This window comes from Drosophila eugracilis, unplaced genomic scaffold (assembly GCF_018153835.1).
Source record: "Drosophila eugracilis isolate 14026-0451.02 unplaced genomic scaffold, ASM1815383v1 contig_367, whole genome shotgun sequence".
Taxonomy (NCBI): domain Eukaryota; kingdom Metazoa; phylum Arthropoda; class Insecta; order Diptera; family Drosophilidae; genus Drosophila; species Drosophila eugracilis.
The window spans coordinates 555,001-580,682 of record NW_024573224.1 but is presented as its reverse complement, the minus strand read 5'-3'; the positions used below and the strand labels follow the sequence as shown (position 1 = coordinate 580,682).

The following is a 25,682-nucleotide window of genomic DNA, read 5'->3' as shown; positions in this document are numbered from 1 at the left end:
CGATAAATTCTAAATGTAACCTTGTCATGCCAGCGATGAATGAAAAGAATATGGCGACCTGACTCTGGAAAAAAATTAGAATTTGTCCGGCAAAAGTAGTGTGCAATACAAAGAAATGTATGTATCATAAGTGCAAATGCCCGCCGCCCATCCATTTAATGTGTGCTTAATCAAAGATCCCGCCATAAAAAGTGAAATGTACATGCCCCAAAAACCAATTTTTGTGTGAAGTGGACAGGCGCGCCAAAAGGGCATAAATAAATGCCACAAACCGAAAGATGTTTAAATAAATTATAGAATAAAGATTACTAGCTTACAAACAATTAGCAATTGCTACGAAATAATCAAAGAAAGCCTGGCGACGCGCACAACCCACAAACACACACAAGCGGTACAAACACACGTACACTGTTGTATATCGATAATTGCGAGTTGCATTTCGCGCCGTGGCGGCAGTGCAAAATAAAACATATAACCGAAAAGCAATTGGCGTTCAATCGAAAAAAAATTTCGGAAATACCTCTTTTAACTGATTGTTTTTGTGTTGCTTCTTTCTTGGGTTTCATTTCCTACCTTCGGCCTATTCTAATTTGCCTCTGAACTGACTCCTTACCCCGTGCCGTAGTACAGTTGCGCCCTGAAGCCAGAGCAACCAATACCACGGGGAGGCTAAAGATAAGGATACGGAAACGGATAACACAGCTCTTCCCAAGGACACAGCCGCACCGTCGAGATGGGCGAAGTCAAGTCCGTGAAGGTGGACAATTGGGGAGTATTTTTCCTGCAAAAGCTGCAGAACTTCTTTAACAAAACGGACTACTGCGATCTGACGCTTCAGTTCCGGGATAACTCACAGTTGAAAGTGCACCGTTTAGTGCTCAGCGCATGTACCGATTATTTTAATGTGCTGGAACAGACCTGTGAAATCGTCGATGATGCTCTCATCATGCCCAACGAGTTTCAGGCGGATGTTGTGGTGCCCATTGTTAACTTTATGTACACTGGTACCCTGGAGTTCGAGTTGAAGATGTACGGCAAATTGTTGCGCACTGCCAAAGAGATGAACATGACAGTGCTACTCAAGCTGTTAGAGGCGCATCGCCGTACCATGGAGAATGTAAATCGCCAGCAGAGAGTAAGTGGTGCCATTCTTCAAGCACTTTTTTAATCTAACTTGCATTTTCCTTATAGCCGCCTAGTCCTAAGGGTATCCGTCGACGCACAGTTGGACAACCCAGTTCGGGTCTTCCCCAGCAGCGCGTCTTGGGTCCATCACCGCAGTCCCGAAATGTGTCCACACCCACCATGCAGCGAGCCAACGCACAGCGTGGACCCACTGGCAACACACTGACCCGCACATCAGGCGGTACAAGTCGTACACAGTATGCAGAAAGCACCAATGTCAAGCAGGAACCAACTTCGCCATTTGAGCAGCTACGCAAGGGCTATAATAACAATAAGAGGCCTGCACAGACCAGTCTGTTATCGCCGCCCTCGAAGAAACCCAGTTTGGAAGAGGTCAAGGAGTTTGCAGAACAACAGAGAATGCGTAAGCAAATCGCGGCGGAATATGGAGATCACGATCCTGATTATGATGGAGGCATGCTGTATGATGATGTCCATGCCGGGGACGATGATGACGATGATATGCCTCCACAGCCATCTACTTCCAAGCAGCAGTCGCCGCAGGGTACACAAACCCAGCTGGAGCACGGATCCACCACCATTATTCTAAAGCAGGACTCACCCAGTCAGACACCCACGATAATTGTTAAGGACTCTTCCAACGCCAAACTGAATCACACTAAGATCATAGCCGAAGTACTGCGCCAATATCCTCACATTGTCAAAGGTCACAAGAACATCAAGCTGAAGATAATGCCCAATACACCACCCGCGCCGGCCGAGAAGTCTGCTCCGGTCAAGTCTCCGGCGACTCAGTCGTCTGCCTCCACATCGCCACATAAAAAATTGCATGTGTCTTTTAAGGCCGATAAGAGCACGCCATTAATCACCGCGCAGCAAAAGGCGGCCAGTTCCCTGCAAAAGACCGCGACCACGCAGTCTGCCACTACCCAGGCAACTGCGGCAAATCCCCCGTCGAATGCCGCCGCAACCCAGAAGAGACGCATTGACAGTAAGACAATGCATGCCTTGATTGCTCAAGGAGCCGAGAACACTACTGGTGAGTAGAATCACATAATAGCAGCGCATTGCAGACGAAATATTAATAAAAAATTTACTATTACTTTTTCAGGTCCCTGGCTGTGCTTAAGGTGTGGCGTTAATGGACGCCCCATCAGCATTCCGTCGTATCGAGGATTCCGACGCCATTTGATTAACACGCACAAAGAGACCATTGACCCGGCGCTGTGCGAGCATTGCGGATGGCGGTCAGGCAACAACCGGGAACTGCATTTCCACATGTATACGGATCATCAGGTCAAGTCACAGCTATACACTTTCGCCGAGTGCGCGCTGTGCAACCAATCTTATTTGACCAAGGCCGAGTTGGAGGCTCATATTAACGAGGCGCATACGGACGACAACAAGCAACAGTGCATCTACTGCAACAAGGTGTTCGAGCAAGAACTGCAACTATACAGACACATGAAGAGCTACCACAAGGAGCAGGCTCTCGAAGACGGAATTATTGATGAAACGGATGAAGAGTTCCTCGGCTCGCAAGATGAGGAAGAAGAAGAAGCCGAAGTGGAGGAAGAACCTGAACCGCAGCAGACTGATAAAGTGCGAATCCTTTCGGATATAAGTTTGCCAGCCACTAGTGCCATCACAGTACAGCAAGCTCAGCAAGAGCAACTTCAAGAGGAGGACGTAGATCAAGTGCAGCAGGAGGTGAAATTTGTTGGAGCCGATGGCAATGAGGTGGAGCTCACGGATGAACAGCGCAAGGAGATCCTCTCGCAGCTTAATCAACAGCAAGCGGGTGCTGCCGCCGGTGGAGTGGTAATGGTGTTGAGTGATCCAGAGGCGGAGCCCGTAAAGCAAGAGACCGACGAGAAATCCCTGGCTGGCACAGAGGAGGAGTATGATGACAGCCAAATCTATAGCGAGCTGACAGCCGCTGACTCAGTTGAGAGCGCCAAAAAGAACATTGCTGATGAGAGCAAAGAGTCAATAGACAACCTAGAATGGGCTGAAAATCTTATTGCTGAATCCGAGGAACAGAGCAACAAGGAAGTAAGTTTAACCATCCACTAAATGTAAATGTGTCTATAACACCTGTTTATTTATCTTTACAGCCCAAACTGGAAAAGTCTCGCGATGATATCAGCGAAAAACTTAAGGAGCTGACCGGTGACTGGACCGAGGATGAAAACGATGATGATGCCGATGACAAGCCTGCCACCACCGAACTTACATCCGAGTTAGCCGCCAAGCACTCAGAGTCACCAGTCCACGAGGAAGAAGAAGACGAGATAGATCTGGCTCTTGAGTCTCTGCACAAAGGACCTGAAGATCAAGCTGTAGAAAAAACTGGTGAGGAGTCTATCGCCAGTGCTGAAGACTCAGTTGTCCCGGTCGGCAGTATCAATAGTCAGCCCGAAAAAATGGATGTAGATTCAGAAGCGGCGAGCGAGAAAGCTCCATTGTTAGTTGGCGCGATTAAGAGAGAGGACGGGATTGAAAACGACGAAGAAGAATTTATCAAGGAAGATGAACCAGTTGCTGAGCCCGCGTCCCATGAATTGAGAGAAGCGGTAGCTGTCGCTGACGGAGATGATGATGTTCATCTGGAAGCCGATAATATACGTAAAGAGCTGCTTGATGACTTGATTGCCGAGGCAGAAAAACCTAATCAAGAGAAGAGCATTGATCAACCTGAGGAGAATGCTACAACAGAGGCGTTAGCTCCAGCCTTAGATGCTTCGACTGACGAGGATGAATTGGTGCCTACTACCCATCGGTCCAACGATCAAATAGAGATTGATGGAACAGACGCGGAAAAGGCAGCCCAGAACAATGATGATGCAAGTACCGCACACAATAAGGATATCGTAGAGGAAAAACCAAACAAAAGTGGGGATGCAGTAACAATAGAAAAGGCGACAATAGAAAGTGCGAAAACAGTTGAGGAAACGTCGTCCGGTGAAGCAGCCAGTGTGGACAAGGTGAAGAGTCTCATTAGCGAATGGGGGGACGACGATGAGGATGAAGATGAGAATGGGGTTAGTGCGGCGGCGAAGGAGGAGCTATAATTACTAGATTTATTTATGTTCTAAGTTCGGCAATTCAAAGCAGATAAGCAGATAAAAGTATCTGAGCTTAGCTAGAATTTTCGGTTTCTATTGTAAATTAAATTGTTAACAAAGATCGAGGTGAATGATAAGATATGGATATGCACAGGCTTAAGTGTATAAGATCTAATCTACAAGTCTCACATAATTGTAAATCCCCTCCTCCCATTCATATTGCGCTGCTAGCAAGAAAATTGTAAAACTAGGAGTCCCTTAAATGAGAGATCCGAGACCAAACAACCCAACAATTAGCTATTTATGAGTGTCCGTTTCTGCAAACCACAAATAGAGCAACCAACCAACATTTCACGTTTAGGTAAACACTTTATATATACATACACACACATATGCCTATTTACATACATATAGAGATGTAGTTACATTGATGTTGTTTTAATTCGTTTAAAACAAAGGCAGGATGTTCCCAGAAAATAAGTAACAAGATTGACGTTTTATGATTGGTTTAGTAATATTAATCAAAATGAAAAAAGGATGTCCTTTTTTTTTGATTACCGACTTAAATGTAAGATTTATTATATTTAATAAAGGATTCAAAAATAACAAGTTTGGAGAAAACAAAATATAATTGTAGAATAAAGGCAGTTGTGCTTTGAACTTTTTACTTATATTACAATATAGCTATAATAATATTCGTTGAAGACAAATAACAGGGGTTCTATAAAACCAAATTTAAAATTAGCTACCAATGCATAAAAGATCCTGTAATTATTGAGGTATAAAATAGCAGCACATTGGGTCACAGCACATAGAGGACTCCTCGATCCAAAGATTCCTATTCCTCATCTGAAAATGGGTAAAAGAAAGAGGTCAGCATGGGAATTTAAAAAACGTTACGGTTATTATGTTACACACCAGAAAGATAAAAGTTTATGATGCACATAGTGGCAAAGCCGGCAATTACAGTTGCGAACTGTGCAAATCCGGCCCACCGTCGCGTGGAATTTGAGTGCCAACGCGCTTTTTCTCGCGGTATCACTTCGCAGACGGTGACGTAGAAAAGTGTGCCTCCCGCCAAAGCTTGAATGATAGGCAGAGTTTTGCTGGACCATGAGGCGGGAACATCCACTATAAGCATGCCCAGGCCAATGCCAATAACGGCTCCCAGGGCAAACACCAAGATTCCGCCGAGCTGGGCGCGAAAACTCGTCTGGGGATTTGAACGAAACTCGAGTCCCAGACAAAAGCCCATCACAAACTTGTGGCAGGCGACGGCACCCAGTAGAAATAGAACCTAAAACGAGCCGAAGCAGATTCCGGTTATCTAATTAGACTAAGCCAGTGCGTCTTTGCTTCAATATTTGCGCAAGATAGCGCATAATGTCTGATCTATTCTAACTATGTCAAGGCGGACGACACCGACCTTTGTGGATGAGTTCTGCACGCCGATGGCCAGTCCTTCAATTGCTGAGTGCAGTGACAGGGCCACAAAGAGTCCAAGTGTGCCTGTCATCGACTGTTCGCAGGGTTCAGTGTGGCTGGTGTGACAAATGCGGGCGTTGGCGTCCTCTACACTGGCGTCATTACACCCGGATCCGTTATATGGGTGATCATGTTCATGATCGCTATTTGATCAATACATAAAGCATTTTATTGGGGTGTGGGGATAAAAATGCATTCTACCTACTGGTCATGATGGTGCAAATCCCTATGTGACGTACTAGGGTCCGCTGATAAAAGCGGCGCCCGCTCACTCACTGCGCCATAGCCGTTGCCATTAATATTAGTCGGTCTTCTTGCAGGTTCGGTTTCTGGAGCCGAAGAATGTGTGTGCTGTATAGCTTCGCCAAAAAAGTAGTGTATGAATTCGTCAATAAAGTATATAATAAAAAAGCCTCCACACATGGCTACTTCAGCGAATTTTGAGTCCATTTGTTCGCGCACCTGTTGCAGTATCAGTTAACAAGTAATCGAATTTCACGAATCATCACCTTTACTCACCTCTGGCAGAATATGAACCAATGCAGTGGCCAGCAGAATTCCTGCTCCGAAACAAAGGAGCAGGGACGTGGTCAACGGGAAGCGCTGACGATTCCTTTCAGAAATAAAGGCGGGAAGCATTCCCGACAAAAGGCTTCCCAGTCCCAGAACGAGCATTGCCAGTACCTTTTCAAGGTCGCCACGACTCGTGGCACCCAAACTGGGACTAGGGGTTATTTCCATGGGTAAAGTTTCGATTGCCAAGCTCATTGTTTCAGCTGCCGGGCTTTGTCATCAAGAGCGGGCCAGTAAAACACACAAAAGTTCGTTGCATTTACTATTTTTAAACTAAACAGGCGCTGTGCGCTTGTCGCTTCTTTTGCACAGAATACCAAAACGCCTTACAAGCTTTTGTAAAGAGTTTAGGATTTCCTGCCAACATTTGATAGGTCACTCTCTGCATGCAAAAATGTATTCCGTTCCCGGGTTGTTTTCGAAGCTTTAAAGTTTAAATCTTATTTAAAACTGCCCTCGAAATACCAAGTATTTTAATCTAAAAAGTTCAGATAGGGCCCATTTCGATACCTGTTGTCATCTATGTAAAAATCTAAATTCGAAATTTTTCCGTTTGTGTCCAGGTTGTCTGTTAGAATATGCTTCGTCGTTGTATAATCTGTGGCCAGGAGCCGGGGGACCAATGCGTTTACCCGCGTAACATGGCGGAGGCTCGCCGGTGGCAGAACCTGGCCAACCTTGGCAGCTTTGACGTGGATACCGAATCGTTGTGCCGGCACGGCTGTGTGTGCGCCTCCCATTTAGACGTCCAAGAATCAAGCTCGGCCTTGGAGAGCTCTTCTGATGGTGCTGGAGAAGCAAGGACTTCAGCCGGTTTGCAAGAATCTAGCGTCAAGTGGAGCTCTTCAGGATCGAAATCTGGATCTGGCCCTAGCTACCCCACAGATAGCAAGGTCATTAGGGATAGACAAAACCAAAGCAAACAGAGTTTCAGTTCGGGGTGGCAGGAAATTAAAAGCGAAAAAACGTGTAAAAATGGCTCCTGCCGTTTTAGAAATGCCTGCAACAATATGTTCCAGGGTAATCAACACAGAATTCAGAATCAGGCTAATTCACAACAGCCAGATTCCACCTCATCTAGAGGCAGAAATCTTCCTCTCAAATTAAACCCAATGTTAATTCAATTGCCTCATGGAACCACAATTTGCTCCCGTGCATACTGTCCGGGGCTGAGAAGCACCGACACCACTCGGGTTGGTTGCTTGTGTCAAAGCTGTCCACTTAAGAAGAACAACTCTCCGGAAGATAGATCTTGTATAAAATGCCCAGGGTTGCGTTACTCCGGGAGCCAAGAAAGTATACAGAAAGCCCAAAAGAAGGAGATGTCGAAGGATAGACCTCAAATACCTATATCCAGTGAACGTCCTTCTGGTCCTAGTGCGAAAAAACATAGATTGGAGGAATCTAAAACCAAAGGAGACGATTTCCATAGCTCTAACAATAATTTTAACCGCCCGCCATCACCAACATGGCGAAGTAATGACATAATTATGAAGCTAAATAACTGGAAAAAGAAGCCGGAGCTGAAAAGCCAATGCTGCCAGGCTTGTATCAATTGTCAATTAAGGGATCAAGAGGTGCAGTGCTCAAAGGTCGCTTTGCCCACCCGGAGTTCTTCACATGTTGGAAAACCAAAGTTATTCGGCTCGTTAAGCCAACGAACAGCGAGTTCAGCCACAGATTTCACTGCAACTTATTCAAAGAACTCTGAGTACGGCAGCGAGCGGAAAAATTCGAATGCTATTAACGTGCTGCTTATGAATGGCACACGAAGTAATGACTACGATGATCCTTGCTGCTGCCCAACCAGGCTTCGTTCTATGGCTCCGCCTCCAGAGATTTGCGTAAAAGAGTCTGATTTGACCGAGTGCAACGAACGGGCAAATTTTCCAGAAATAGACAAACCAAACTACAGAGTTTGCCGGTCGTCCAACGAGACTAACGTACTAGTTCTCGAAGAGGGTCCTATGGATCGATGTAGCCCCAAAACAACGGAAGATTCAGAAACAACAACTGCCGGGACGCAGAATCAAAATGAAGGGCAGATAAATCCTAACCAGAATCACAGGGACGAGCAACAGAACGATTTTGTAACCAATTGGCTCGACTGCCCGGTCGCGAATAACTTTACAAAGGTCCTTGAATTGCAGAGAGTTCGCATCAAAGAGCTGGAGAATTTGTTGCATCAACACAACGTGCTGCAACAAACGATCCAGCACAAGGTGGCCGAGCTGCAGTGCACAGATACACCGGTTTCTAAAGGTGACACCAAAAAGTAACACCATAACTAAATACACATCCACACATAAATTCAAAGGATTTTCGTTGGTTTTCCAAGGGAGAAGAGTGGTTTATTCGCAATTACCGCCTGAATTTCAATACCAAACTTTCAGTTTGACCATCTAAATCAAGAGCTAATCCTTAAGGGTCTAAGCAGCGGTCTGGATGACATCGGTATAGAGCTTGACCTTAGTGGCAATGCTCATGTCGACGTATTTGTCTCCAATGGAAACGATCAGACCACCGATGATGCTGGGGTCCACACGGGATGTAATCTTCAGGGACTCGTTGCCCTTCAAGAAGGACTGAAAATCAAAGAAAAGCTATAAATAACAAATGAAAGAAGCTTAAAAAATGTTACCTTCAGAGCACCCTCAAGTTGCTTGCTTTGGGAGGCATCCAGGGGCTTCGCGGTGACCACCTCGCAGACGACCTCACCACGGTGAGCGGCCATGATAGTTTTGTAAGCGTTAATCACGGTGTCCAACTTCTTCAGACGACCGTTATCGGCCAGGAGACCCAGAAGATTTGCGGTGGCCGGGGCGAAGCGCAGTTTCTCGGATGCCTCCTTAAGAGCGGTGGCCATGACCTTCTTGTTGATGATCGGGCTGGTCACATATTCACGCAGCTTCTTGTCGCTACGGATAGTGGCCTGCAGGGCAGTCAGGTCCTTTTCCACCTGATCCAACTGGCTCAGCTTGGAGGCTGCAGAGTACAAGGCGGTGGCATAGCGACCCTCCAGGCCGAACACCTGCACGGGGGGCTTCACCGTCGCTTGGGCAGCAGCGGAGCTGAGGGTGCGGCTCTATGGGATTATCAAAAGAAAACACTAAGTGAGTCCTTCGGTTTAATAAACAAAAAGTGCCTCCAGTTTGTGGAATAAAGTGGGCAAAAATTACATAACCAAGAAAAGCGCGTTAGATAATTATACATATTGTCGGCAGGTTGTCCTGGCTCAAATAATATGCGATGTACTTAAAAAGGCTCCGTTTGCCATATTCCACTTTATTTCCCCTTGAATTGTTCACTCAAAACGTACCAAAATTGCCAATTTGTTAACACAGGCCATAGTTATTATCCCGAGAATTTTTCAGCTAAAAATCGCAGCTGTGACCAGGGTTACGTTACTCGTTACGGGACTTTCGATACCTGCGTTAGGGTTGCTTTGAACTGTTAAGGGCTGAACAGCACCTATCGATTACAGCAAATAGCTAGATTTTAAATTTAAAAAGCTAGCTAGTTGTAATTAACAAATATATAAAGAATCTTTTTGTTGATGTATTTATTTTTTAGTAGTAATGATGTTCATATAATTTAAAATAGTCAGATCCTTTAAAAAAGCCAAGGAAAAATAAAGGAATAAAAAGCAACTCAGTTTGAGATTCGATTCACGTCTTTTTTTATTTGTTTTTATGTTGATTCTCATATTATATTTTGCTCTTCAATGGAAATACGTATGCCTTTTATTTCTTAAATCGAAACCTAAATATGTCTGAAATGGTCGCGAATATGTGAATGTTGCATAACCACCCGGGAAACTATAGTTGCAAGTGTTTAAAAACACTTGGGGGCTTTCGGTTGGGGCGAATAGAAATTATATGCACTTTTTTCAGTTTACTTATCATCTGAAAGAGATTTAGACAATTAGTATATTCTTTTGTTTACTATAGAAATTTCATAATGTACCTTCATCCTCATCATCTTCATCGGCCTCGCCATCCTCACCGTCCTCATCGTCGAATGCCTCCTCCTCGTTTTCTTCGTTGTCCTCTTCGTCCTCGGGTTCCACCTCGATATCAGGTACCAGATAATACTGCAGTGGATTTGGCCAGAGGTCGTCCTTTATCAGTTCTGCGATCTCGTCGTTGACAGGATCGGTATTATCCGAGAACCAATCAAAGAAAGTCTTGTACTCGGAGTTGCGCTTCTTCTTATTGCCGTAGGGCTTCGTCAGCAGAAGTTTAAGCAGGTTCTTTCCCTCCTTCCATTTGATAGGAGTGCTCGTAGACGCGGGCCAATCCCCGTTTTCAGAAGCCGCTGAAATGGTCAGTTATACATTTATAAGATATTCACACTTTTTTCAACATACTGAAGGACCTACCCGCTGAATTCAAATGGAACTCTTTGGTGAGCACCTTGTTTTCAAAATAAGGATTCTCGTCAAAGTGGAAGTTGATGCGGTAGCCCGATTTAATGTCCTCGAACTCCTCCACCTCCAGTTTGTTGAGTGCGTGTAAGCACTCTTCCTCCTCCTCGTCCAGAATGCCGGATACTTGCGGGTGGTTGATAAACTGTGTATAAGGTAGTTTGAATTAGCACAATGGCATATAATATACATATCCTTCGAATTTAAAGAGCAGTTATATGATCCAAAGGAACTTTTCTGACTTGGGGCTGAGAAAATTTGTGTATTTCTCAAACTGACCCGCCAGACGGGTGTATCGATAACACGTTTTTTTCAGGGGTAAAAGAGCGGGGAGCCGGCGGCGGCGGCATTACAGCCCAAGATGAACAAGAAAAAATTCTCGAATAGAGAAAATTTCTTGTACATGTGTGCTGGATCACGAAACCTATTAAATTTTCAGACCTTCGAGATCTAGGAGCCTCATTAAAAGGAACCCAAAGATAGACACACGAAGGACTCACCGAGGTCACCCAGAAGTTGGGGATCCGCTTGACCAGCTCGCTGCGTTTCTCGTAACATGGCTTTCGCAGCTTGTTGTACTTCTGCTCCACCTTGAGGATCTCCTCGCTGGCCTTTTCGTTCAGCGCGTCGATCTCGTTCTGGCAGGCATCGATCTGCTCCAGCGCCTCAGACTCCTCCTCGTTGTTGCCGGCGGAGGCAGATGTGTTGCCATCGGCGGGGGCGCCGTCCAGTTTGGCTCTCTTTGGCACGCTCGACATTATGCTCGCTTTTCCGGTGAGTGTGCGGTCGTAATTCACGAGATATTTGACCAAAAAGCGGCGGTACAGTTGAGCAGAGAAGAGAAGCGAAGCGGATTTTTTACCTTGCGTTTGCTGCTACAGAACTGTAATTATATCGATAGTGTGATAGGTTATGCGCGGATGCTGTGCAACACTAGGCAGTGCGGTTACACTGCGCTTTCTGTCCTTTACAACACGCGAAAACTATCGATAACGGGGTCCTATCGTTCTTTGATATCATTCAAGACTTGATGTCGAGCTGTAATAGCTGAAAATTAATTTTATAATTTTGCATACGCATCGTTTTAAAAAACATCAGCAACATGGCCACGGCTGAAGTCCAAATCGGTGTGAACAGAAACTTGCAGAAGCAGGACCTCACTAACTTGGTAAGTTGCCGCAGCACAAAATGTTTGATACCCAGACGCCGCCTGTTTTTTTCCGCCCGTGTGTGAAAGTGTACGCGTCGTCATTATGAAGTCGCTTCCCGGGAAAAAGGCGGGGAGCGAGAGGCTAGGACGCGCCCATGTAGCGTCAAGCTGCTCTCATGGTGGTTTTCCAGAATATCTGAGTGGGTTTTGCCAGGACCAACAGAGTTCTGTTGTGGCTGTAAGGCGTAGTGAAAATGCAGCACGTGGCGATACTTTTATGAAATGTTCGGTTTTCCCCTGTGATTTAGGCATCCTGATGAATTTTATTTTGTTCACGTGTGATCGAGGTCCTAACAAACAGTTCAGTTTCGCGAGGGTAGCCCAACTGTTGTCATCCATTTAGCTGATGCAATTCCTAACCTCAAAATCTACGGCTTTCCTATATGTATACACACATGCAGCTGAGGCGGGATAATTTGTCAGGGGGTGTGGTGGTGGTAAACAAATTTTGTACAGTGATTTTTACCATATGATCCATAATTATTGATCGACTTTCATTTTGCATCTTGCAGGACATCTCCAAACTCACACCTCTTTCACCAGAGGTCATCTCCCGGCAGGCGACCATTAACATCGGCACCATTGGTCATGTGGCCCACGGCAAATCCACGGTGGTTAAGGCCATCTCCGGCGTGCAGACTGTGCGTTTCAAGAACGAACTGGAACGCAACATCACAATCAAGCTGGGTGAGTGCAGGATTCGTCAAAAATAACCATAGTCTAAGATGTATTTTCCACTTCTTGTATAAGTTAGACGTATGTTGATCCTTTCTGCTCGCCTGTAAAGCCGTAGTAACCTAAGAATGTACACCTTTTCGGCTGGCCGAAGATAACCCATAAATCCCTTTATAATCTTAAGAACCTACTACTTAACACTGTTCCGACGACGGCACACCGCGTAGCCCAACTCTGTCGCTGCTTTATATCGAGATACTGTTTAAAAAAGCGTTCTGCGAATGATTTTCTATTGTAATCATCTTCTCTGTATATTTCGTACTCTTAAATTGCTGGATTAGCACGCGTTGCCTTGCCTGTCAAGGTGTGTCGTCGCCCTAGTAGACTTAAATACCTGATGAAAAAACGGTATTATTTGGTATTAATAATCTCTTCCTGTTAGATTAGTCTTGAATCTGTTATTTTGAATGATACGACTGATAATCCAGCAATTTAATTAATTGCCAATCTTTTTCTTCTTTTTCCCCCATTTCTCCGGTTTTTTCGTTTACTTCGGTTGCGACGCGTCAAAAATAAAAAAAAACCACACAACCTACCATCCAATCCAAAATTGTCCAAAACTTGTCATTTGCAGAACGCTTAAGCGAAAAGAAAATCAAAAAACTTTTGAGCTCCAAGCAGCAACGGCAGCAATATGAAATCAAGCAACGGTCTCACCTGCGGCACCTGGCTGAAATGCGGCGGCACAGCCGGTTGCGCCGCCTCAATACCATGCCAGCGCATTCTTCCTCGAACTTAATCAGACGTACCAGCCACCGTAGCAGCAGCCAGAATTCACTGAGTCCCAGCAACAGTAGCGGCTATGGAAGTGTCTTTGGGTGCGAAGAACACGAAGTGGGCCAATCTCAAAGCCATAAAGGATTTGCCAATCTAAAGCGTCGCCGCAGCAGTGGAGTGTGTACTCCAACTTCAGACTCCAAGCGATCGAAAAACAACCAGGGAGTGATGGTAAAAAAGCCGCCCAAGGGCGAGTACATTGTGGAGCGTATTGAGTGCGTAGAGGTGGATCAATACCAACCCGTCTTCTTCGTCAAATGGCAGGGTTACAATGCTAGTATGAACACCTGGGAGGGTCTTCGGAACTTGGCCGACTGCGCCCAAATGGAGGAGTTTGTTGAGCGTCATCAGCAGCTCTATGAGACTTACATTGCCAGCATAACCAGTGAGCTTGAGAAACAGCTAGAAGCCGTTCCATTGCTTGAGAACATTACTGTAGCTGAGGTCGATGCCTTTGATCCCCTACATTTGCAGATTGACATCATTCTATTAGCCCAGTACAGGGCTGCGAGCAGTCGTAGCCAAAGAGAGCCGCAAAAGATCGGAGAGCGGGCCTTGCGAAACATGCAGCTCAAGCGGGCACAGTTTACACGACGCAAGCAGTTGGTTGATCTGGCGAAGTTTGAGCAGCGCATGAACCAAGTGGAGGAGCCTTCGCCTCCGATACGAGTAGAGAACAACGTGGATTTGGACACCATAGACAGTAACTTTATGTACATACAGAAGAACATAATCTGCGAGGGTGTTCCCACTCCAGTAGCGGGTCTTCTGGGCTGTAAATGTTGCGACGAAGATGGCGTAGAGGAATGTACCGCCTCTACGAAGTGCTGTGCCCGCATGGCAGGCGAACTTTTCGCCTATGAGCGAAATTTACGACGCTTGCGTTTGCGACCTGGAAGCGCAATTTTCGAGTGTAATAGCCGCTGCACGTGCAGCGCAAGCTGCTCAAACCGACTAGTGCAGCACGGACGACAAAAGCCGCTGGTTCTGTTTAAGACCAGCAACGGTAGCGGTTGGGGAGTGCGTACTCCCACTTTCATGCGAAAGGGCGAATTCGTGTGCGAGTACATTGGGGAGATCATCACCAGCGATGAAGCCAATGAACGTGGAAAGGCTTACGATGACAAGGGTAGGACGTATCTCTTCGACTTGGATTACAACACTGCCCAGGAAAGCGAATATACAATTGATGCGGCGAATTATGGCAACATCTCGCACTTTATCAACCACTCGTGCGACCCCAATCTCGCCGTGTTTCCTTGTTGGATCGAACATTTGAATGTGGCCCTGCCACATCTCGTCTTCTTTACACTACGTCCGATTAAGGCTGGCGAGGAACTTAGCTTTGACTACATTCGCGCGGACAACGAAGATTTGCCCTACGAAAACCTCTCGACCGCTGTGCGCGTCGAGTGCCGCTGCGGAGCGGCCAATTGCCGAAAGGTCCTTTTTTAAATAGAAGACTTTCCATTTTAATACGCTATACTTTTCCTTAAATATCATTGAATAAATTTGTTCTTTAAATTAGATGGCCTATTGGCAATATTTAAGCAGTTTTTTTTTATTACAAACTATTAATTGATGGCATTTTAACTATTTATTTGTTAATATTTTGCACTGCCCAAAAGTGACGAATTGAAATTATGTTAAGTTTGACCACTACATGACTAGAGAATAAAAAAGAAAATTCTGAATAACTTGTACATGTAATTCCATAAATAATGTAAAACCGAATTAAGTTAATTTTAGTATTTTAACCAACACCTTTTTTAATGCACAGGAATTAAGTACGGCATTATGATTATTTGTAAATCATTATTTTTATAATAAATATATCATGATAATTAAGTGATGTTAGTATTTATTTATTGCAGTATTCAGATGTAATTTTAAGACTTGCCTTTTGAAAAATTCAAATTAATTTTGGCATAATGTTTGTCAAACATTGATGTAAAATTATATTACGATTACATATTTGCCAAACTTAGTCTTTGAAGAATCTTGTCTTATGTTCTTCAATTCTTATCGACTTGCTTTTAGGGTACGCCAATGCCAAAATCTATAAGTGTGACAACCCCAAGTGCCCACGTCCGGCCAGCTTTGTATCGGATGCCTCGAGCAAGGACGACAGCTTGCCGTGTACTCGACTTAACTGCTCCGGCAACTTCAGACTGGTGCGACATGTGAGCTTCGTGGATTGCCCCGGTCACGACATTCTTATGGCAACCATGTTGAACGGCGCTGCTGTGATGGACGCCGCCCTGCTGCTCATTGCTGGTGAGTAACTTTGATCTTTTAAGGTACAAATAATACAGAGACTTACTAATTAATATAATTTTCATGTGCAGGCAATGAATCATGTCCACAACCACAAACCTCTGAGCATTTGGCTGCCATTGAGATTATGAAGCTGAAACAGATTTTGATCCTGCAAAATAAGATCGATCTGATCAAGGAAAGCCAGGCGAAGGAGCAGTACGAAGAGATCACCAAGTTCGTCCAGGGCACCGTGGCTGAGGGCGCCCCGATCATTCCCATCTCGGCCCAGCTTAAGTACAACATCGATGTACTCTGCGAGTACATTGTAAACAAGATCCCTGTGCCACCGCGCGATTTCAATGCCCCGCCCCGTCTAATCGTCATCCGTTCGTTCGATGTGAACAAGCCAGGTTGCGAGGTGGCGGACTTAAAGGGCGGTGTGGCCGGTGGCTCCATCCTGAGCGGAGTGCTGAAGGTTGGCCAGGAGATCGAGGTGCGTCCAGGCGTCGTAACTAAGGACAGTGATGGCAACATTACCTGCCGTCCAATCTTTTCGCGTATCGTTTCTCTCTTCGCCGAGCAGAATGAGCTGCAGTATGCCGTACCCGGTGGTCTGATTGGTGTAGGCACTAAGATCGATCCGACGCTTTGCCGTGCTGATCGTTTGGTCGGTCAGGTGCTGGGCGCCGTTGGCCAGCTGCCAGACATCTACCAGGAGCTGGAAATCTCGTACTACCTCCTGCGCCGTCTTCTGGGTGTCCGTACGGATGGCGACAAGAAGGGAGCGCGCGTGGAGAAGCTTCAGAAGAACGAAATCCTTTTGGTTAACATCGGATCCCTTAGCACCGGTGGCCGCATCTCGGCCACCAAGGGTGATTTGGCTAAGATTGTGCTTACGACGCCTGTGTGCACGGAAAAGGGCGAAAAGATTGCCCTTAGCAGACGCGTGGAGAACCACTGGCGGTGAGTACATAATGTCTTTATAGTGTATTTGAAATAAGTACCTAATCGCTTCTTCCATTTTCAGTTTGATCGGCTGGGGACAGATATTTGGAGGCAAGACAATCACACCCGTTCTGGACAGTCAGGTAGCAAAGAAGTAGAACTAAGTTTAGGATCCGATTGGTTCTACATTTAGCAGAACAACACCTGCGACAACAGTAGCAGCATCATCTTTATTAGGCCTCTTTGCCCTGCTCCTTATTGTCTCCCAGATCCATCCTTCCCATGTCCGTTGATCAAACCGAAACTTATAAGTACCAACAAGAAATACATACCTAACTTAATTTATTGAATTTTGTTGTCGAGTATGTATATATAAAAAGAAAACACACGTTGCGCTTGCGAGTGTTGTGCATCTATAGCAGAATCAGGCATTACAAAAACACACTAATAGGATATACCTTACATATTATATTAACTAAAGGCAAATCTGATACATCGTAAAATTGTTTTTATGATTTAAATACAAAAGAAAAACGAAAAGAAAAAACACGTAAATTGTATTGCATTTTTTACAATTAAAACCTCAAGAACTGACTTGTTATTTTGGGAATTTTGGAATGGATATAAAATTAAATTCGCAGAGACGGATCATATAGTGAAGTAAAAGACAGGCTTACTTTTCATTATAGACCAATTTATTTTTCCACTTTTAGTTCAATTAAATTTAAATAGTTACAATACGATGTTTGTTCAATAACACATTGATACTCGTAATATTTTGTTGTTTAAGCAATTATTCATACAAATCTCAATATCGTTTTTGAAACACGATGTCCGTCGATTACCGATTACACTCAATTAGTATTCGACCTTGACATCAATTGTGTTGAATAATTTTTGAAACGGTTTTGGTTTTGGTTTTTCTTCTTTCGATTTGGTAAATTTGTTTTAACTATCGCACACTAGTTTCATTTTAATGTATTTTTATATTTTAAACTACATTATTACCAAGTATTTATTAATTTAATATTTGGTTTCTTGAGACTTCAATTAATAGTAAATATAGCTTATTGAATAAAAATTCGTACTTAGCCGTGATGTACATATGTTGAATTGTTTTTTACTGTTGAAACTAAATTTTGATAAATGACTCACTAATAAGTATATTGAAAAACGTTTGATTTCATTATTTTAATACTATTGAGTAATTTCTGTAATACTTGTATTTTCAGTTTGCTAAATTACTGCCCCGAAATTTGGGGACACGATTGCGTTGTGGTCAGTACACGCTTTGAGCATATGATAACAGAGTCGAGTCTTCGTTGAACATGCAATATCCGAACTTAAACAACAAATTTTACAATTCATGCTTATCGTCGGTATATAGCTATTTTGAGCATCCGTTGAACACAATATAGTTTTCAGGTCAGAGATCGATTACAACCAAAAGCGGAACAAGAACCGTTTTCGAACTAGTTTTCTTCAACATCATTATCCTTTTTGTTGTCAGAAGTGTATTGAAAATTTGGTAATACCTGAATTAGAAAAGAACTAAAGACTAAAGGCAAATCAGGAGAATTTTTCTTTGTATTATTTATTTTTGGGGTATCTTTGGCTTTCGTCTAAGTGAAGCTTCGACTAATTGCTTGAGTAACTCCTGGCTTAGTATGATTACGACTAGTTTTGCAAATTGATCGGATCAAACAATTCATATTGGCCCATTACTTTTGGGTCGCTGCTCTTCTACCTGTATTCCATATACATATTATTTATAACGTGCTTATATCGTTGGCATTAGACTGTCTAGGACCCGCCCGATTCAAGAAGTAAACGAAAGTTATTCTCTAGCAAGTCCTTCGTTATCGATTAAGAAACCGTCTAATGTCTGTTAAACCCCACACACAAAAACGACTTGAAAACGACTTCCTAATTCTATATACTGACATAGTTTCATTTTATATGATACATTCATTTAGAGTTGACTGGGAAGAAGAAGAGCAATTTAGAAGTTAGAAGAGCATTTGTCTGGATACAGACATTTTAATAAAATTGGAATGGGTTGGAATGGTAATGAGCATTGAATTCAAATTCGTATCCTAAGTTTTTCCTCTATTTATTTATGTATGCGCATATGTCAATTGGTTTATCCTAACGTTCGTATGTGCAATTTTTGTGCATCTTGGGGGATGAGCAGCAGGGGGAAAATACCTTAAATTTTGGTCAGCTTCCTTTAGTTGTATATAAAAAGTTCAATATTTCATACATTCATTATTTAGATATTACATACATACATACACAATTATTGACAGTTAACGTTGGCAAAATGGCAGATGGCAGTAGGGTTTGACATCTTAATGATCAATTTCATATATGCTAAGTATTCAACAGTTTCGCTAATATCCTTATAATGCATTGGTTATAATTGATTTTTTTTTTGCCCGGCCTAACTTTGCTTATCCTATCGTTTCATATCGTATAGTACAGATTCAATTACATACATACAGAGATATACAGGTGCATAACAAACACGCAGATTTACATGCCGCTGTTGGGTTGAGTATCATCATGGTTATTATATCTAACAATCAGTTGGTTACCGTCTACACATATTTAATGGCATAATATTATGTAGTTTTAAGTACGCTTAATATGCTTATATACAGGATCTATTTCTTGTTTGCAGCAGCAAATATTCGGTTACCTAAGATTCTTCTCAACTAGATTAGCCTTCCGGTGGCGGGGAGATGGTTGTGGTTTAGGAGCCTGCGTTTTCTTTAGGATGCTCTTCTGGCCGATGATCGGGCATCTTAAAGAAAATGGCTTAAATCTCATTCGTTAACATCTTCATCCGACGAGCTGGCAGCGGGAATCGTCGAGAACTGCCACTTTTCACGGTTGTTGTTCTTGCTATCAAATATGAAAGGGGGGATTAGCGTTTTTTTACAACAGTTCATTATCATCTCTACTCACCCATGCTTTTTTGCATTGCTGGGCAGGGTGTGCGAGCTGCGGTAGTAGCTATCCATCGGCTCCTCCTTGGTCTCCTCCAACGACTTGCGCTGTAGTGTCATCGTCTCCTGAGGCGAGGTGGAGGATCCGACCCCGCTCATCTCCGCATCCAGATAATACTTGGCGCTCTGTGCTATCTTGCAGTTCTCGCACTCGCTTAGGTAGTCATCGTCCAGACTGGTGTCGTTGGGCAGGAAGTGCTCCTTAGGGTTTAGGCAGTTCTTCGAAGTCGTGCACACGGGTAGCTGCTTGTTGGGTGACCGTCCGCTGGACCCGCCTCCGCTTGGAGTTTTCGGTGTAAGCGGGTAACTGGGCATCTGGCAGTGGGCAATCGCTAGACTCGTGGCAGTTCCAGCTACTCCCGATCCAGTTTCGCGCTTCACGCGCAGTATTTTTGGCAGTGTGGTGCTTTTCGTCGGAGCGCTTGTCTGGCCACCCGTATTGTTGTTCTCCACAGGCGGAATGCTGATTACTGAAGGCACCTTGCTGACCACACTGTTGATAGTGCTGTTCAACGACACTTTGCCGCTTATATGCTTCGGGAGGGTGTAGGTCACGTGATTGGCCATTGGATAAAAGGTGCTCGAGTTGATTTTGCCGCTCGCAATCTTCTCGCCGGATCCTGCAGCTGGACTCGCTGGCGGCAGTGTCAGGGAGGGCGTTTGTTCCTTCCGCTGGCCATTGGAGGTCGGCTTGCTCAGCGTATAAATGGTGGCCACGGCGTTGTTGTTCCCGCTGCCGGACGAGCAAGATGACGAAGAGGTGCTGACCACGGTGGCGCTCTTTAAATTCGTTAGGCTTTTGTAGAGTTTCGGTGGTAAAGTGGGATTGCTCGGATCTGGCTGCTGCTGCTGTTGCTGGTTAAAGAAATGTTGCTGCTGTTTCTGCGTCAAACTCAAGTAAGCATCAACCTGGAAAGGATTGCAGGATTAGCCCAGGGGCCAAGAAAAACAGAAATCGAGGAATGAAACCAGAGATAACATATGCACAATCGAAAACCAATAGAGTCCCCATCCAATTTCGCCTTCGATCTCATTCCCCGCCATGTCAAGCTCTCACAAAGGGATTACTTACATTTCGAACTCACCTTTCGATTCAAATAGGCGCTGGAGAGGGAATCGCCACCACTGCCACTAGACGCGCTGCGTCCTCCACTACCTCCTCCGCTAGAGCTCCTGCCGCGCTCAGCCGAATTACTGGAAGATCTCTTCTGCACACGTCCTAGGACAATTGGTGGGGCAGAAACTTCTTCGGGATGTTGCAAAGGGGGCGGTGGTATGATGGCTGATACATTTACCCCGCCGCCGGATCCTGCATGCCCATGATGCGTCTCATCGCCTACTTGCTTAGAGATAGTGGCAATCTTAGGCTCGTGTCCACATCCACTTCGTCTCAAAGTTCCACCACCCAATGCCGCTGCCGTGATCAGATCCTGTGCCTGCTGTTGCAGGTTTGTCGATGATTTGGCTCGCTGCCCATACGACAAAGTGGCCGCATGTCGAACTCCACCGGCTGCCGCTGCTCCAGGCGACAAGGAACAGGTCGGCGTGGATGTACTGCTGCTACTGGTATTTCCAGCGAAAAGTTTGCCGGCCCCGCTCAGAAAGGCATTCGCATTGGCCGTGCTGCCCATGTAGGACATGGGCACATGCTGGATAGGGCACTGACACATTGGCTTCTTGCTGGCCTGCTGTTTATCGCTGGTCGTGGTGGCGCTATTGCTGGTCTTGGGCTTCAGCTGCAGAGGATCAGCTACAGCGAAATAGCGCGGAATTGTGCGATGATAACGCCTCGAGCTTGAAGGCGTCTTGCTGATCTGCTGCTGCTGCTGCTGCTGGCTGTTCTTGAGTGTTCCATGCAGAGGCATCTGTGTGGTCTGGGTCACCGAATCCGATGTGCTGCAAACAGGTGCTGCCGAGATTGTAGCTATCTCCAAAGGCTGCAGCAACTCCATGGCCGGCGAAGAGATAGCCGCCAGTAGATGCTGTTGCTGCTGTTGTTGCTGGTGCTGCAACACTTGGGTGTGAGTGGGTGTTGCCATGAGTTCACCACTGCTGGCTGGCAGGGAATGGTAGCTAGCAGCACTGGCACTGGCATTGATCTCCACATCAGCCACAGTGAGATACTGTTGCTGTTGCTGCTGCTGCTGTGGCAACTGATGGAGTAGTTCTTGTGACCCACGGGGCGTGGTCCTTCGTCCTGCCGTGTAGGCCGCCGAACTAGAGCTGGCTGCCGCAGTAGTCACACTGGCGCTGATATTTAAGTGGCAGTTCTTGTAGCTACACTCAGCGGAGGCTGGCGGCTTGGGCATGGTCTGGAGGCAAATGGATCCACTACTGACCGGAGGTTGGATAAGATGCTGTTGCTGCTGTTGTTGTTGCTGCTGATGACACATTCCTGCAATATAAATAATTTAAAATGATTAGACGAAATAGCAACTATCTGTGTCTCATAAATATTAATGCAACTTTTGAATTGTACTAATCAGCAGTTGAAGCTAAAGATTACTCACCGATCTGCTGCTGTTGCTGCTGTTGCTCTAGGCTGAGTTGGTGATCGCTCTGCAAACTGTAAGGCGGCTGGTGATTCTCACCGGTGGCTATCGTGGTAACCCCGCCACTGTTGATGTTTATATTGATCAAGTTGGTGGTGCTCTGGGTGTACTGGTTTGACTGGGGCAGTACAGGAGCCGCGGCGTGTGGATGTTGAGGATGCGGGTGCAGTTGAAGAGTGTGTTGCTGCAAATGCTGATGAGCCTGAACTTGGGCCTGGATTTGTTGCTGCTGATGGGCTTGAGCTTGTGCCTGGGCCTGGGCCACCGCCTGCTGCTGCTGCTGGCTGACTGTGGCCACCGCACGCTGTGAAGTGGCCGGTAGACTAACGGTGCATTGGGCACTTAGAGCTTCCGCCTGGGATATAGCCACCGCCTCCTCGTAAGGCGGAGGAGCTTCACCGCGCGGAAAATGTGGTTTCCATAGAGGATAATGGGTGGCGGCGCCGCCGTAGGAATAGTCAATGGCGCTCAGATTACCCTCCATGTAGCCCATGTTTCCGGCTATGTAGCTGCATAAAATAGTGAGACATTAGACGAACTAGAAGGGAGAAAACTTTACAGAACACTTACCCTATGCTGCCTACTATGCTGCGTTGATCCTCTGCATTCTGGCGATTCTCTCGCGCCCGCATCTTTCGCTGCCTCAGACGATTCACCAGAAAGAAGAGGAGCGACAGGGATAGCGTGGCCGTGATGCCACTGGCCACCAGTCAAATGCCAAAGTCAGTGCTCCCATCGCTGAATTGGTCGTCCAGGCAGATTACCTCGCAACAGTTGTTCCCGCTGCCCACTGTCTGGAAGGACTTGCACTTGCTAAACGCCTCACAGAGGACCATCTTGCATGCCTTTGGCAATCCGCTATCGCAGATGCACAGGCGGCAGGAGTCCGGTCCTGGCATATAATGCATGCCCGTCTCGTACATCTTCCCATTGTAGTCCCGGCAGGAGCCGCCAGGGATCAGGCTCGAGCTCACCGCATTTCCATCTGCAAGATATAAATTTAATTTGTGAAGTTTTTGTAGGAAGCCAGAAAAAGATTTGTGTTAAGGTCCTAAAGAATTATAACCAAACAGGTTTTGCAACACGGAAGTTCAAAACTTTATCTTTTATCTAATCAATCTTACAATTAAAGCAATAGTTCTTTTTAAAGTCTTTTAAATTTAAGCATACATTCTGGCTTAACCAATCACTTTTTTAAAAACAGTAAAAATGTTATTAATAACGCCACAATTTTATAAATACGATTGAAACTAAGCTTAAGTTCAATAAATTGTATTTCATATTTGATATTTATCTTGTAGCTAACGAAATATGTACATATGTGGGTAACGTCCTTGTGCTTAAGTATGTACATATATATGTATGTGGGTGCATTCGTATGTACATAGCATCCACACCAAAGTATATGCACCTATAATGCACTCTCGATGCTAGCTGAATTCTTTATTTTGACACACTTGACCAACTTTCGCCTTTTGCTGATTTAACATTGCGCCACCAAATCATACATACAAACTTAAGAGCCATTGCCAAAGTGCAGCAGGTGCTGTAAAATCTCTTACCAAAGGAGAAGGGGAGGAAAATGTAAAATGAAGGGGAAGGCAAGCGAGAACCACAATATTTATCACTTGAATGAAATTAAATGCAAACGCATAACATTTTCGGCATCATTTAAATGCTAAACAGCAAAAGGAAATTCAAATTAAAAACAAATATACATGCACACTCGCAGACTTATGCACAGACTCATGGATTGTATGTGTATTGGTACATGCGTGTGCAGCAGGAAAGTAAATTTCTGGGCAGGAAACGCACGAACGAAAATGGCAAACAGGCGTGCGTTACGCCCCCGCAAAAAATGAAAAAAAATATCACATACAAAAAAAGTTTGCCTTTTATTCGAGAGTTTTCAAGTGAAACTCGCGTCCGAGTGTGTGTGCGATAAATACATACACGCGAGTCAAACACACACCCAGTTCACACCCATACAGAGGAGGCGAGTATACATGCAAAAAATAAACACCATACGCACACACCCCCAAACAACCGCCCACCAGCTTCACACACACAGACAGACATGAAAGTGTGTATGTTTTACACCTAAAAAAAATAAGCTATGATATTATATGTGCTCAAAATATTTATGTACATAAAAAAGATATGTTTATATCCCTTTTTTAATGTAATAGGTCTTTTAATATTAATCTTATAAAAAGGGGAATGATCAGGGTTTTCTAAAACCTTTTAAAATCCTACTAAAAATTTCAAATAAACGAATTTTTTTGTATGCACATATGTACATAAATTTAATATTAAATTATTATATGATATTAGTAATAACTGATCGAATATTTTACACAATCTATATGATCATGGAACATGGATATGAATGTTTCTTTCTGTGCAGAGCAAAGCGAAATTTTGCAGGCCACTTCCTTCGTATTGCCATTTCCATTTCCCCACCCAAAAAACCGTTATGCCCCCTTTTCGCTCTCTCTCACACTCTCTCTCACATTCTGCTTTTGCTGTGCAGAGAAAAAGAGCGAGAATGTGGGTTGGTATTTGTGTGTCCTGCCAAAGTGTATATGTTTGTGTGTGCCCCGTGTCCCATAAATTGTGAACTGTGTGGCCATGGACCATATTTCCAATTATCGCTGAAGGAGCCGAGAAATCGAAATTGATTTAACCCGAAAAACCTTGTATGCTCTTAAGGAGTTTATCATTGTTTCAATTGCAAATTTTCACTTCAAACAAGAAAATATGAGGCTGAATTTGCATGAGGCTGCATGTGTATATGTGTGTATGTATGTGTATCAAATTTTTCACACCAATTTTCTTCACTGAAAACCGTTACCTTTGGCATTTCCAATGAACGCAAGCAATGCCAAAAAATACATATTGCACACGTTAGTTAGCACTCAGCACTGCACAATTAATTAAAACTTGCTAGCTTTGTAACACAACTTTTATCCAAGTATTTTCAACAGTTTTTTTTGCGAACGTTCGAGCAATACCAACAACCACCGACGACGAAACGAACGGGAGTTTTCGCACAGACGTTACGTTCCAGGGCTGACTTTCTAGATACCGTTATCGTTACAGGCTGCTAGGAACTAGTTCCAGGGCTACGGGAAGCATTTTTAATTGGAACTGGAACAGTCGTTTTAAAATTGTAACAGTCGTTTAATTTTTCAAAAAGTAAGTTTTCCCTAGTTGCTTAATATTGAACTTATGGATACATCTAATGAATTTTGAGCAGTGCAGATATACGATTTAGTTTTAAAACAATGAAAGATAAATAAATTTTTTAATACTTTTTGGTAATTAATTTAAATTTATTTTCTATGCCATAGGAAGGTTACATACGTTATGTTTTATAAAGAAGTAGTTGTATTGCGAATTAACTAAAGCTTCGCGAGGTTAAAATAGATTTTAATTCATCAACGCATTCGGACTGCATCTCGAATTCCATTGGTAGTTAAATTCAATTGAAGC

At 44.4% G+C, this 25,682-nt stretch overlaps 8 protein-coding genes across 11 annotated transcripts; 3 read left to right on the top strand and 5 right to left on the bottom strand.

The window, feature by feature from the left end:
* The first annotated feature begins 12 nt into the window (after positions 1 to 12).
* On the top strand, positions 13 to 4,874 carry LOC108105613 (centrosome-associated zinc finger protein CP190). 2 transcript variants are annotated; one of them, XM_017212293.2, is made up of 5 exons: positions 13 to 117; positions 631 to 1,135; positions 1,192 to 2,185; positions 2,258 to 3,201; positions 3,264 to 4,874. In XM_017212293.2, the coding sequence occupies exons 2-5, from the start codon at positions 734 to 736 to the stop codon at positions 4,218 to 4,220; spliced, it is 3,297 nt and encodes a 1,098-aa protein (XP_017067782.1). In that variant the 5' UTR covers positions 13 to 117; positions 631 to 733; the 3' UTR covers positions 4,221 to 4,874. The 2 variants fall into 2 exon arrangements, with proteins under 2 accessions (XP_017067782.1, XP_017067783.1); XM_017212294.2 differs by having other exon boundaries at positions 19 to 117; positions 626 to 1,135.
* Positions 4,863 to 6,565, bottom strand: LOC108105615 (zinc transporter ZIP3). The gene is made up of 5 exons (XM_017212296.2): positions 6,219 to 6,565; positions 5,905 to 6,161; positions 5,641 to 5,842; positions 5,133 to 5,511; positions 4,863 to 5,063 (listed from the first exon to the last, which is right to left on the bottom strand). Exons 1-5 carry the CDS (start codon positions 6,465 to 6,467, stop codon positions 5,053 to 5,055), a joined length of 1,098 nt encoding a protein of 365 aa, XP_017067785.1. The 5' UTR covers positions 6,468 to 6,565; the 3' UTR covers positions 4,863 to 5,052.
* A 222-nt stretch (positions 6,566 to 6,787) lies between these two features.
* LOC108105639 lies at positions 6,788 to 8,585 on the top strand. The gene has a single exon (XM_017212327.1). The coding sequence runs from the start codon at positions 6,851 to 6,853 to the stop codon at positions 8,549 to 8,551; it is 1,701 nt and encodes a 566-aa protein (XP_017067816.1). The 5' UTR covers positions 6,788 to 6,850; the 3' UTR covers positions 8,552 to 8,585.
* Positions 8,586 to 8,597: 12 nt separating this feature from the next.
* Positions 8,598 to 9,704, bottom strand: LOC108105640 (ATP synthase subunit O, mitochondrial). The gene is made up of 3 exons (XM_017212328.2): positions 9,592 to 9,704; positions 8,914 to 9,357; positions 8,598 to 8,857 (listed from the first exon to the last, which is right to left on the bottom strand). Exons 1-3 carry the CDS (start codon positions 9,619 to 9,621, stop codon positions 8,702 to 8,704), a joined length of 630 nt encoding a protein of 209 aa, XP_017067817.1. The 5' UTR covers positions 9,622 to 9,704; the 3' UTR covers positions 8,598 to 8,701.
* A 230-nt stretch (positions 9,705 to 9,934) lies between these two features.
* Positions 9,935 to 11,599, bottom strand: LOC108105606 (protein SET). Its single transcript, XM_017212281.2, has 4 exons — positions 11,199 to 11,599; positions 10,654 to 10,843; positions 10,239 to 10,589; positions 9,935 to 10,177 (listed from the first exon to the last, which is right to left on the bottom strand). The coding sequence occupies exons 1-4, from the start codon at positions 11,454 to 11,456 to the stop codon at positions 10,167 to 10,169; spliced, it is 810 nt and encodes a 269-aa protein (XP_017067770.1). The 5' UTR covers positions 11,457 to 11,599; the 3' UTR covers positions 9,935 to 10,166.
* A 72-nt stretch (positions 11,600 to 11,671) lies between these two features.
* LOC108105604 (eukaryotic translation initiation factor 2 subunit 3) lies at positions 11,672 to 17,179 on the top strand. Of its 2 annotated transcripts, XM_017212280.2 has the most exons (5): positions 11,693 to 11,866; positions 12,421 to 12,595; positions 15,461 to 15,697; positions 15,769 to 16,642; positions 16,707 to 17,179. In XM_017212280.2, exons 1-5 carry the CDS (start codon positions 11,801 to 11,803, stop codon positions 16,780 to 16,782), a joined length of 1,428 nt encoding a protein of 475 aa, XP_017067769.1. In that variant the 5' UTR covers positions 11,693 to 11,800; the 3' UTR covers positions 16,783 to 17,179. The 2 variants fall into 2 exon arrangements, with proteins under 2 accessions (XP_017067768.1, XP_017067769.1); XM_017212279.2 differs by lacking the exons at positions 15,461 to 15,697; positions 15,769 to 16,642; positions 16,707 to 17,179 and adding an exon at positions 13,218 to 15,268 and having other exon boundaries at positions 11,672 to 11,866.
* Positions 17,180 to 17,297: 118 nt separating this feature from the next.
* LOC108105603 (probable serine/threonine-protein kinase yakA) lies at positions 17,298 to 22,843 on the bottom strand. The gene is made up of 5 exons (XM_017212278.2): positions 22,758 to 22,843; positions 22,146 to 22,696; positions 20,721 to 22,030; positions 19,595 to 20,544; positions 17,298 to 19,531 (listed from the first exon to the last, which is right to left on the bottom strand). The coding sequence occupies exons 1-5, from the start codon at positions 22,817 to 22,819 to the stop codon at positions 19,453 to 19,455; spliced, it is 2,952 nt and encodes a 983-aa protein (XP_017067767.1). The 5' UTR covers positions 22,820 to 22,843; the 3' UTR covers positions 17,298 to 19,452.
* Positions 22,844 to 22,897: 54 nt separating this feature from the next.
* On the bottom strand, positions 22,898 to 25,323 carry LOC108105607. Of its 2 annotated transcripts, none has more exons than XM_017212282.2 (2): positions 25,042 to 25,323; positions 22,898 to 23,172 (listed from the first exon to the last, which is right to left on the bottom strand). In XM_017212282.2, exons 1-2 carry the CDS (start codon positions 25,082 to 25,084, stop codon positions 22,898 to 22,900), a joined length of 318 nt encoding a protein of 105 aa, XP_017067771.1. In that variant the 5' UTR covers positions 25,085 to 25,323. The 2 variants fall into 2 exon arrangements, with proteins under 2 accessions (XP_017067771.1, XP_017067772.1); XM_017212283.2 differs by lacking the exon at positions 25,042 to 25,323 and adding an exon at positions 23,750 to 23,858.
* Between the last annotated feature and the right edge of the window lie 359 nt (positions 25,324 to 25,682).